The 12,781-nt window shown below is 37.0% G+C and overlaps 1 protein-coding gene across 5 annotated transcripts in view; it reads right to left on the bottom strand.

Moving 5' to 3' along the window:
• Positions 1–3,624: 3,624 nt before the first annotated feature.
• Positions 3,625–12,781, bottom strand: part of SLC25A30 (solute carrier family 25 member 30) — a 101,973-nt gene continuing 92,816 nt past the window's right edge. For all 5 annotated transcript variants that reach the window (XM_072617193.1, XM_072617194.1, XM_072617192.1 and 2 more), the window contains exons 7-10: positions 12,653–12,777; positions 9,276–9,414; positions 8,199–8,279; positions 3,625–6,202 (exon numbers count right to left, since the gene is read on the bottom strand). In XM_072617193.1, coding sequence (XP_072473294.1) covers positions 6,161–6,202; positions 8,199–8,279; positions 9,276–9,414; positions 12,653–12,777 — 387 coding nt within the window. In that variant the 3' untranslated portion in view covers positions 3,625–6,160. The remainder of the gene's footprint in view (positions 6,203–8,198; positions 8,280–9,275; positions 9,415–12,652; positions 12,778–12,781) is intronic.

Genomic DNA, 12,781 nt, shown 5'->3' with positions numbered 1-12,781 from the left:
CTGCCAGCTTAAAAGTGTGTTCTCTCAGAACTAAGAAGAAACACTGGTGAAATCCTTCTATGTATGTGGTTACCAAATCTGCTGGCCATGCAACCGGCAAGTTGCTCTCCAGCAGCTGATTATCCTGCCAACAAGAACTAGGTCTGTCTTGCTCACAGTAGGACAATGACCCCAGTAAAGTTAGCAGCAGCAGGATTTAATAGATCAACCTGTCAATTCAGGGCACTGACACCATCCTATTAATGCCAGTGCTGCTGTAGGGCACTGACATTCTGGTCCAAACTCCTTGTTCACTGCTGAGTTGCATGGTTGTCTTACAATGGTAGGAGGCAGAGGGAAGCTAGTTCTCCTCTAGGAATCTTCAACAGCTATCTCGTGCTCTACGACTTTTATTTTCTTAAATGTTTATTTATTAATTTTTAGTTTTCAACATTCATTTTCACAAAATTTTGAGTTCCAAATTTTCTCCACATCTCTCCCCTCCCCCACCCCATAACATCTTGCATGCTGATTACCCCTTCTCTCAATATGCCCTCCATTCTATTATACCCTTCCCTTCCCTCAACCTCATCTTCTCTCTTTTCTTGTATGGCAGGATAGATTTCTGTACCCCATTACCTGTATTTCTTATTTCCCAGTTGTATGCAAAAACATTTCTTAACATTTGTTCCTAATACTTTGAACTCCAACTTCTCTCCCTTCCTCCCTCCCCACCCATCCCCACTGAGAAGGCAAGCGATTCAACATAGGCTATATATATGTAGTTTTGCAAAAGACTTCCATAATAGTCATGTTGTGTAAGACTAACTATATTTCCCTCCATTCTGTCCTTCCATCCAATTTGTTCTATTCTCTCTTTTGACCTTATCCATCCCCAAAAGTGTTTACTTCTAATTACTCTCTTCTCCCATTTGCCCTACCTTCTATCATCCCCCTCACCCCACTTATCCCCTTCTCCCCTACTTTCCTGTAGTATAATACAGATTTTCATACCAAATTCAGTGTGCATGTTTTTCCCTCCTTAAGCTAAATATGAAGAGATTAAGCTTCATTTTTTCCCTCACCTCCTCCCTTTTCTCCTCCATTGAATAAGCTCATACTTGCCTCTTTTATGAGAGATAATTTGCCCCATTCCATTTCTCCCTTTCTCCTCCCAATATTTTCCTCTCTCACCCCTTAATTTTACTATTTTTAGATATCATCCCTTCTTAATCAACTCACCCTGTGCTCTCTGTCTATACACATATATGTGTGTGTGTGTGTGTGTGTGTGTGTGTGTGTGTGTGTGTGTGTATAATCCCTCCAACTACCCAAATACTGAGAAAAGTTTTAAGAGTTACAAATATTGTCTTTCCATGTAGGAACGTAAATAGTTCAACTTTAGAAAATCCTTTATGATTTGTCTTTCCTGTTTACCTTCTAAAACTTCTCTTGATTCTTGTGTTGGAAAGTCAAATTTTCTTTTCAGATCTGGTCTTTTCATCAAGAATGCTTGAAAGTCCTCTATATCATTGAATTACCATTTTTTCCCCTGAAGTATTATACTCAGTTTTGCTGGGTAAGTGATGCTTGGTTTTAATTCTAGTTCCTTTGACTTCTGCAATACCTTATTCCAAGCCCTTTGATCCCTTAATGTAGAAGCTGCCAGATCCTGTATTATCCTGATTGTATTTCCACAGTGCTTGAATTGCTTCTTTCTAGCTGCTTGCAATATTTTCTCCTTGACCTAGGAACTCTGGATTTGGCTACAATATTCCTAAGAGTTTCTCTTTTTGGATCTCTTTCAGGAGGTGATTGGTGGATTCTTTCAATATTTATTTTACCCTATGGTTCTAGAATTATCAGGGTAGTTTTCCTTGATAATTTCATGAAAGATGATATCTAGGCTCTTTTTTTGATCATGGCTTTCAGGTAGTCCCATAATTTTTAAATTGTCTCTCCCGGATCTATTTTCCAGGTCAGTTGTTTTTTCAATGAGATATTTCACATTATCTTCTATTTTTTCATTCTTTTGGTTTTGTTTTGTAATTTCTTGCTTTCTCATAAAGTCATTAGCTTCCATCTGTTCCATTCTAATTTCTAAAGAACTGTTTTCTTCAGGGACCTTTTGAACCTCCTTTTCCATTTGGCTAATTCTGCTCTTTAAAGCATTCTCTCATTGGCTTTTTGAGCCTCTTTTGCCATTTGAGTTAGTCTACTTTTTAAAGGTGTTAATTTCTTCAGCATTTTTTTGGGTCTCCTTCAGCAAGCTGTTGACTTGTTTTTGAGGGTTTTCTTGCATTGCTCTCATTTCTCTTCCCAATTTTTCCTCCACTCTCTTATTACTTGATTTTCAAAATCCTTTTTGAGCTCTTCCATGGCCTGAGACCATTGCATATTTATTTTGGAGGTTTTGCAAGCAGAAGCCTTGATTTTTAGGTGTTCCTCTGAAGATCTAAATTGTTCCTCCTCATCTGAAAGGATGGAAGGAAACACTTGCTCACCAAGAAAGTAATCTTTTATTGTCTTATTCTTTTTCCCTTTTTTGGGCATTGTCCCAGCCAGTTACTTGACTTTTGAGTTCTTTGTCAGGGCTGAGATTCAGATCATTGGTTCAATTCCCCCAGGGACTTTAGGCAGAGGTGTCCCAGGGCTGCCACTACAGGCTGAGATTCAGATCAACCGTTCAATTCCCCCAGGGGCTCTAGGTGGAGGGCTTCAAAAATGGAAGCTGCCGCTGCTGGGGATCCAGACCAAGCTTCCCTCTCCTGGGTGAAAGGGCCCTCCCACTGACCTTTAAAGCTGTTTGTGGGTTGAGCAATCTGGGAACTGGTACTGCCAGTGGCTCCCTGAAGTCTGTTCAGGGTCCTGTCCCTGCTACACCAGGCTGCACTGCGCACTCCCTGGGCTGCACTGCGTATGTTCCTGTTCTATGACTTTTAAAAGATGATCCCATTGATGTAATGACCAACCATGATCTTAGAGAACCAACCAGTGATAAAGCATGCTGTCCACCTCCTGCCATCCTAATGAAGAATGGAGAAGCAATGGATTAATGGGCAGAATGTGACTTTCTTTTTTCTTTGGACTTGGCTAATATGGGAATTCATTTTGCTTGACTATACATATTTGTCCCAAGCTTTCTGTTTCTCTTAATCAGGAACTCCTTCACACAGTGAAATAGCTCCCTTTAAAGAAACTACCACAGTGCGTACAAATGATTATACTTGGTAACACTTTGCCACATAGATCAAGTGCTCAAAGCAGTGCATTCATTGTGAATGTGAAATTAAAAGACATTTAGCTAAAAATCAATCTAAAAACAAAATACACTTCCATAGGGGGTCCATGACAGAAAGTTTAAGAACTCGTCTTCTATACATTGTTTGAGAAGATAACTATTTTCTATCTTGTTAGCAAAAAAAAAAATATTTGTTTTGGGGAAAAAAATACACCAATTGGGTGTAGGAAGGAGAGAAAATTTTTGTTCATTCAAAAAGTAAAATTTTAAAAAAGCTGACTCCAGTACTTGTGGGGGGGAGGGGGATGCCTATATCCACTTTTGTAGACCTTCACTTTGTTCTGGATTTCTAGATTCTGGGTTTTTCCTTCACTTAAATAGCTATTTGAAAAAAGCACAAAGAATTTTTCATTTTTTTGCATCAGTCCAGTTTATTAAACAAAAGGTTTGTATCTACATAACTCAGCAATATTTAAATAAAAAGCTAGAAGCAGGAAAGCTTATGAAAATGACAATTTTATATAAAGCTCTGTAATTCAAACTTACAAATAAATATAAACAGGAAACATTTCTCTTAACAGTGATCAGCAACTTTTAACAGCAGAGGTTAACTGAATCCATGTGCAAATGGAAAACATTTTTTAGCAATCTGGTTATAGAAGCTACGGAAAAACAACTTTAAAACCATAAAATTCTTTTTCTCATACTCCAAAATCATATACTCAAAAGTAGGGGGTAGGAGAAGGCTTTAGCTGTGCCCTTAAGACATATGAAGGAGAGGGTGGATTCTCCCAATCCTTCAGCCATTCTGTCTAGAATCTTCTAAAATGATCATTAATCATTCTAAGCCTGAAACTAGTCAAATCAAGTACTTCATAACACTGAATAACTGAGCCCTTAAGAAACGGTACATTCTTTTAAAAGGTTTTTAATGTGTTTTAAAGTGAGGCTTTTTAAAACATATTTTTTATTTAAGCCATTGAATTTTAGTGTAGAAAGGCCTTAGAACTCATTTAACCCAATCCCTTCAGCATTACATTATAGCATGAACTTTACATGCAAATAGTATGAAAATAGAAAAGTAGATAAATACATAGAATTATCATAAAGATATCATTTTATAATTGGTCTTTATAAATAAACTATAATATTTTGGAAACTATATACACCTTCTAAAAAAATAAAGTGTCTTGTGCAATCCAAAAAAGAATATATTATTGAGTGATTAATCAGGAAAAAAAGTCCTTTGAATTTAAAAGGAATCCATCTTTGGATTTAACTATAGACTATTGGTGGAATGTCTGGTAAAGTAACAAAATACAGTATTTCGAGATGGGGTCTAGTAACATTAACAAGTGGTCTAAGGCTTGGATGGGCTCAGTTGAGTGATCCTATACTGCCACCTGGAGATAAATAGCCAAAGAAATGTATAATTTATCTTGGATTTTTGACACCCAACATGAGTGCTTTTGGCTTTTTTTTTTTGTCACCCTGGTTTAGTTTCTATTTTTTGTAATCAAGCTCTGCTTCATAAAATCTAAAATCTTCAGCAACAAAACAGGCAACTCTATATATTCCTTTCACCAACTGGCAAAAGAATGAGAAACAAGGGCTAAGTTAAACCATCAGGAAAGGCACCCTATTATAATATAGCTCATCTCTTGATATGTAACAAGTCCACAGAGTAATCCCTGTCAGTCTAGAGAAACAGGAAACATGGTCATTTCCCCCAACACAAGGATTTACAGGGGTAGAGATCAGATGACACCATTTAATATTCAGTACATCTGTAGGCCACTCCACCCCCATTTTAGAAATAAGGAAATTGAAGAACTGGAACGTTTTTAGACTTTTCCTAAAAAGTTAAACAGCAAATTGGTGACAAGGCTCAGTTACAGAGTATAAGTTTCTGGACACTCAATCCAGCACTCCTTCCAACAGTGAAATAGCTCCTTTTAAAGGCAACTTCTTTGAAGCTACCACAGTGGGTACAAATGATTACACTTGGTAGTACTTTGTCACATAGATCAAGTACTCAGACTACGGCATTCATTGTGAATGTGAAGCTAAAAGACATCCAGTTAAAAATGAATCTAAAAACCACAAAAAAAAAATTTCAGGTATAAAATCTCTATATAATGTTTCCATTGATTATTCTCAAGCTGACCATTCAGAACCAGTTCTGAAGTCTCTCCTCCTTGCAGGGTTCTCTCTTCCAATGATGCCAAGCCAAAACTACCAGGAGTCCAGGAACTGAGCTTTTAGGGACTCCATTAAGAAGGTGGTGCCAGCTTCCGAACTATAGCACTTTAATATTCCCTATATAAGATGTAGCTGCATGAGAGACAGTATGGAGTAGTGCATAGAGAGCCCACCTGGGAAGTGGGACGATCTGGGTTCAAGTCTTGTCTTTGACATTCTGGCAATGTGACCCTGGGCAAGTTACTTCTACAAATTAATTCTCTAAGTTCCAAACCAGGTGCTGACCTGCCTGGACAGACCAATGTCCCTTGGCTAGGGGCTAACTATACCAGGGAAATCATAGGTCCATCCCCTGCCCCCTATCATTTTATGAGATATTTCCAGCTAAAAGCTAAGCTATCTCATAGTCTTCTTGTCACAAAAGAAATCTGATCTTAGTTCTCCCTTTTTCCCTACACAGTGCTACAAAATGTCAGCCAAAGACACCTCCTTTATACATCAGATATCCAAGAGCATTTAAATAGTAAGAAGAGAAGTTCTGACTGCAAACTCTGTACTTCCATGTAATTGGTGAGTTGCATCTGAGGGATCTAAGTGAACACTCTTGCGGTGACATTTTTTGATCCCGTGCCTGCATCTCAAAATTTGTGATGAGTCAAGCATTGAAAAGCAGAAAGCAACGGTGTTGCTGAAAATAGCATCTTTGTCACAACGATGTCTGAAGCCATCTGTTCACTGTCACAAGTCCAATTTTTTTAATTGTTCATATGTCACAAAGAACTGTAATAGTCAGTTAAGGCCAAAAATAACTCCATCTTGATTCCAATAAAGAAACCCAATCCATGAAAGTTAATGTGCTAATTAACCAGACAGTACCTAGTAGTAGACCAATCTTAAATAGAGAGAGTAGAGGTCCAGGGTAAATGCCATGGCCTGAGGGACACCAAAAGTGCTCCCTTTCCCAAAAATCTCTCTCCCATAGGCTTGCCTTGGTGCCAACCCCTACTCCAACTTGTGTTCCAAAGAGCCCCAGTTAAATCATATGCTTCCTGGAAGCAGGCTCCTGGCTTTTCTCAACATCACATTATTGCTAATTAGCTTATGAGATTAGTTAACAGACATGCTACATTCTGACTAATGAGATACTGGGTGAGGGAGTTTCAGGGAGGGAGAACTTGGCATCTGAAAACCCTGGAGTGGGGTGAGGCAGCATAAGGGAAAGAGGCCCAGGCTGCCAGGATGAGCTCTGAGGAAGGGGGTGCGTTAAGAGAAAAGAACACAAAATTGTTTTCCTACTTCACAATTTTGTCTGGATTCAGTTCTAGGGAGGAGGCATTTAATTATTTTCTCTTGTCTGTGAAAACATGAATGTCATCTATAGAACATTCTCAATTGCTAAAATATATCAACTAAAATTAGGCTGTCATGTGGCATCATCATTAACTCCATTAATATCCACTGATACATTGATACATCTGGGCTTCACACTGTCTGAAATGGACATTCCAAACTTCTAAAGGAACTTAGATATACATGCTCCTTGTTTAAAAGAAAAAAGGACTCTCATACAAAAGTTTCATACAAATATAAGCGAAGGGGTTTTTAAAATCATACTCCCACTCTTTTAAAACATCATGTGATGATTGCAACATGAACTAAAGTCAAGAACCAAGTACCCCTCTAGTGCCAAATATATGTGCCAAAATATGAAAATCTCCTCCCACTAAATTTATCAAAATAAATAAATCAGATTAATTGTAAATTGGGTGGGTTTCAGTATAAATTTACTCACTTCTAAGAGCTGAAAATACACAATGAAATGTAATGCGGCAGGCTTAATCACTTTTTTCTGTGATCTTTTGGTTTCAATGCCTGGCATATGATAGTATCCTTTAATAAATGCTTAATGAATTGAACTCATTAGATTTGTATGGGAAATAGTGTTAATGGAGAAATTCTTGAGCATGTTAATTTCAGGCAGCCTTCTCTATTAGGCTGTATCAAACAGACTTGTTATTTGGTCAATGTGATAATCTATCACTTCAATGAATATCAGTCACACTTCATGTATGACAAAATCAACTTAACTAGTTAAGTAAGCTACATAATTGCATTAGCAATTTAATTGATTCAATTAATACATAATGAATTAATAAGCTGTATGAAAACAGGAATGCTGACTTTTTGACAAAGGGAGGAAGTGGCATATTATATGTGAGTTGGGTGGATAAAAAATTCAAGACGTAGATTCAGAGCCAGAAGGAAACTCAGAGACCATCTACTCTACACCTTCTCATTTTGTTAGATAAATAAAATGACTTGCCCAAGATCACACAAGTAGTAAATGGAGGAGTCAGATTCAAACCTAGGTCTTCTGATTTCCAATGTGGTATTTTTTTCATTACCCAATCTTCAGGTTTAAGTTTTCTACAAGCTTGGTGTAAATTCAAAGTCTAGTACTAAGAATTATATCAGTTTTTCCTGTACTCATGTCTCAAAAGAATAAAATCTTTGGAGAGAGAATTTTTAAATTCCTCCAAAAAAAGAAAAAAGAGACACAAAACCAGTATTTTATGTATGAAAATGGAGTGGATCATAGCTTAAAGACAACCTCCAAAGAACATGAATACCAAATAATAGCTCTGATCTTTAGAATCACATGAAGAATAAGCCCTGAGTGCCAAGACTATAATTCATAGCAACATGATCATTACAATTTCAAAAATACACTCTTACAATTATATTTTTTCAGACTCTACGAAACAGGAAAGGATACAATAATATTCCAAGGACCGAGCCTCAACCAATTTGGCCAAAATCCTTTATACAAAGCAAAAAATCCTTCATTCTTCCATGTCTGTTGGGAAAGAAAAAGATATTATTTGAATTGTGAAGCGGTCAAAAGCAATATCACTTATCGGAATAACCTATTTATTTACTGTGAAAAGAAAACTGGAAAATTTTTTTTAAAAGACCCATCCCTTTAAGAAAAATCCAATCTTTCTTGCATGTATTGATGTAAGACTAATGATCTATCCCATAGCCCAGTGTTATGTTCACAGTAAGTCCCAAGAAACTTGATTTGAATCAAACCCATAGTCTTTTTTGACTGACTGATGATTGATTTCCCTGTTGAGCTACTTGAGGCCTTAGGCTAGAAGAACAAGAAAGTCTTATAAAACACTGCAATTTTCATAGGCTAACAAAAAATGGTCATAAATGAGAAAAACCTGCTCTCTTCTCCATTAACTTCATACTTTTTTAAACCTGTCTCAGGAATGTAAAAACAGAACATTAGTCCAAGGATTAAAATAAAAGTGAACTACTTAAGAGTCTACCTCTTTCAAGGACATCCTGTCCATTTCTCCACTTAGAATTCCAGGCACAACTGCGTTCTACTCTGTTCATATAAAGTCACTTCCTCATTACTCAAAGCAGAGCAGGGACAGAAGGACAATAAACTTTGCTTTCCTGTGACTTTTATAGATTCCAAATTTGGACAAGTTGGTTATAGTGAATAAAACCTTGTGAACTCTATTACCTTAGATCTTTTAAATATTACTCTACTTAGTTTTATTTTACTGGCAATACCATTTGCTTTTAATAGACATATATTCTGGTTGATTTGACAAAAAGAAATATCAGTGGGGGCTCACGAACTGTAATTCTCAGCAGACACTAACCTAAAGTGTGCATTTCAGAAGGTGAAATGAAAGTAAATGTGCTAGAGAGGAATTTTCAATATTACACACACACACACACACACACACACACACACACACACACGCATGCACACATACACAGATGTATACACACATATCTTCCAAATTTTTTCCTAGAAATTCACTCTTACCTGCAACAAACAATCTAGAGTGCTTTTGTAACCAGAATGTGTCCCGTCTCGTAAGGTCTTCTGATTCATCATACGTGTTCTCACAACGTCAATAGGATTTGAAGCAAGAGCTCCAGCTAAACCACAGGTGAAGCTTGATCTAGTAAGAGAGATAATTTTTGATACTAGAACTAAATACCGCCATCAAATATCAGGTAATAAGCCCTTCCTTCATTATATTAGACTTCTGTAAATGGAGCAAAGGGGTACAGGGATGGGAAACCTGCGGCCTCGAGGTCACATGTGGCCCTTTCGATCCTCAGATGCGGTCCTTTGGCCGAATCCAAACAGCCACAAGTTCAAGTTTGAGTTTAGTCAAAGGGCTGCACTTGAGGACCTAGAGGATCACATGTGGCCTCAAGGTCACAGGTTCCCCACTTCTGAGTAATGGTCAGACTATGGCTTAACAGGTCCATGCCCATTCAGGTTCTATAACTGCTTCATCATCAAGAATTATACAGCATTTGCTTTGAATATCAGACAGAAATTCAGAAGACTTACTAGTAATAAAAGAGAATCACAGAAATAAAGACTAAAATCTACTTCCCAGGAAGTAAGAATTTTAAGTATATTAACAAACAGTTTGTAAAAGAATTGCAAATTATGAACAACTACATGAAAGAATACCCCATAATCACTAATAATGAGAAAAATCAAAATCAAAACAACTCTCAGGATTCGTTTCATACCTAGAAAATTGGCAAAGATGACAAAAGACAGAATGGGTCCATGATGGAGGGCTTATAAAAAGACAGGCAACACTAATGCATTTTTGGTGGAGCTGTGAGTTAGTATAACCATTTGGGAAAGCAATTTGGAAGTATGCATATAAAGTGGCTATATGTCAATATTCTTTGAACCAAAGATTCCACCTGTATGCAGGCAAACATACGTGGAGGTCACTGACAAGAATGTCTCCATGTATACCAAAATATTTATTAACAATAGTTTTGTAAAATCAAAAAAGTAGGAACAAAGTAAATGCCTGTGAGTGGGGAAATGGATAAATAAACCACAGTATAAGAATGTAATAGAACATTATTATGATGTAAGAAAGGATGAAGATGATGAAAACAGAAAAGCAGGGGAAGACGTACAAACTGATGCAAAATAAGGGAAGCAGAACCAAGAAAGCAATATGTATAATGTACAATATGTAAAATGTATAAATATGCGTAAAGCAAATATGTACGACTACGACAATGTAAACGGAAAGAAGAAAACCAACAAAACAAGAGAAATTGAATGCTGTGAAATTATAATGACCAAAATTGGCTCCAAAAAATAACTCCTTCCAATTCTTTCCAGAGTTGGGGGGATATGGGGGTGGAACACTGCACATAACATCACATTACCTCAATGGTTAATTTTGCTGAACTTTTTTTCCTTTTTCTTTTTTCTTTTTTACCATATTGGATATTGCTCTGGGAGAGGGTGAGAGGAAGGATGGAGTGGGAAATGTAAGTAATATAAAAACAAGATATCAATAAAAATTTATTTTCAAAAGAATTATGGAACCATAGGAGGGAACTTTCTTCCTTAAGCTTCACTTATCTGTCCAACCACTTCCAAATCAATGCCATCAGCCCAGTTCTGGGGGAATAGGTGTCTATGACATTAGTAATAATTAAGCTACATAGGGACTGGGCCTGAGCCAAGGATTCCATTGGCATAGGTTTCTCACCCTAGATGAGAAAACTCTACCCACCAATTCAGGCTGGCACCTTCTCTGCAAATTATAGTCTTAGAGACTTGCCTTGTGCACTGAGATCTCTGCAGGGTCACACAGCCAATAGGAGTCAGAGGAAGGACAGTAACCTAGATGTTCCTGACTCCAAGGCCAGATCTCTGGACATACAATATATACAATATACAAAATTATATATCAGTTAGGTACTACAGGTATCATCACTTTTATAGATAAGAAAACCAAACCTTACAGAGGTTAAATGACTTACTCAGGGTCACATAGCTGGTGTAAATAGCAGTAGTCAGACCCATAGCTTTCTGATTCCCAGGCCAGTACTACCACATAAAGGTACAACTCAAATGTAATTTTTCTTAAAAAGAAAGTTGCTCTTTAGGGAAGATGACTCTCTAGCTCCCTAGTTTTTATATTGTGATGGTCCAATAATAACCAATAAGAAACATATTGAAGAGATCAACATGGGAAGGGATAGCTACTCTATCTTTTCTCACACTTGTTCAGGTTACGATACAATACTAAAAATTGGAAGAAAAAATCCCTAAAACAGAAGAAAAGTTAAAAATGACAAAATGAAGCCCATAAAGTCAAACAGTTTAGCGGATGTAGCACTGCCAGTGTTTTACTTCAGCCTCCTCAGTAACAGCATAAAGGATCTCATTCCCCTACCACTAAGATAGGATTTCTCTGATTTTAAAAATCATTTCCACTTTCTTTCTCTGAGTCCATTTGGAGGTTCTTACATGGCTCAGAAGCTGTGGAACTGAGATCTGAAAGAGAATCTTTTAGTAATGAACTTTACATCATACAGGCTGACCTTCTGAGGCTAATAAAACAACCCTGCAGACAGACATTAGGACTGGTTTCTTCTACTGCCTCCATGCAGAGCTATTCCTTGTCACGATGTCTATATCTTGATTTTTCTTCACTGAGTTTACTGTTCTCTCCTTCCCTAACAAATACAAAAATATCTTTTCCATTAAAAAAATCTAATCATCTGCTGGACGTCTTAAATACTGTAGTTAACTTTGGCCACTTTTTTTTTGACATTCTAAGAAATTCTAAGAAACCTCAACATTTGGTCCAAAATTGAAAAACTTTAAAAAAGAGACATATAGTAAACAGACTGAGGACATCTGGAAGTTCTTAGAATACATGTGTGTGATGTCCCTTTTCATTATCATGATACCAATTAAACTTTATTTTTTTAATAAGATGAACTGACAGTACATACCTTAATGATTTGAAAACTCTTTTAAAATTACTTTTATACAAATTTTTATGTATATAGCAACTTCCTTATACAGGTGACCAAATTAAATTTCCAAAAGTGGGTATTGAGAGCTTGTTTCAATGTCATGAAGACCTGGCTGGATTCAAGACCTACTTCTATCCTGGCTGTGTGACTCCAGGCAAGTCACTCAACCTCTCAATGCCCACAGGCAATTAAGACTCTAAGTTATCAAATAGGTTTTTTCAATCTGTTTTGGAGAGGGGCACTCCCTATATCTCTGAAATCACTGGTCTCCTCCCTGGGAACTAAATAAACAAACAAAAAAAGGGATGTATTAAATCTCGATTTAATCCTCAAACACACTTAAAATATTTTTTAAAAGATATCCCATGGACATACAGAAAGTGTGTATAGACAGTATCTCCCATCAGGCCAGACAGGATGAGATGCTTCTTGGTGATGTCATAGACTGGTAATTCTACTCCAACAACAACGGCAGCTCTCTGGGCAGTAAGGGACACCCCCTGA

This window comes from Notamacropus eugenii, chromosome 6, assembly GCF_028372415.1.
Source record: "Notamacropus eugenii isolate mMacEug1 chromosome 6, mMacEug1.pri_v2, whole genome shotgun sequence".
Taxonomy (NCBI): domain Eukaryota; kingdom Metazoa; phylum Chordata; class Mammalia; order Diprotodontia; family Macropodidae; genus Notamacropus; species Notamacropus eugenii.
This window is presented reverse-complemented; position numbering and strand designations above follow the sequence as displayed.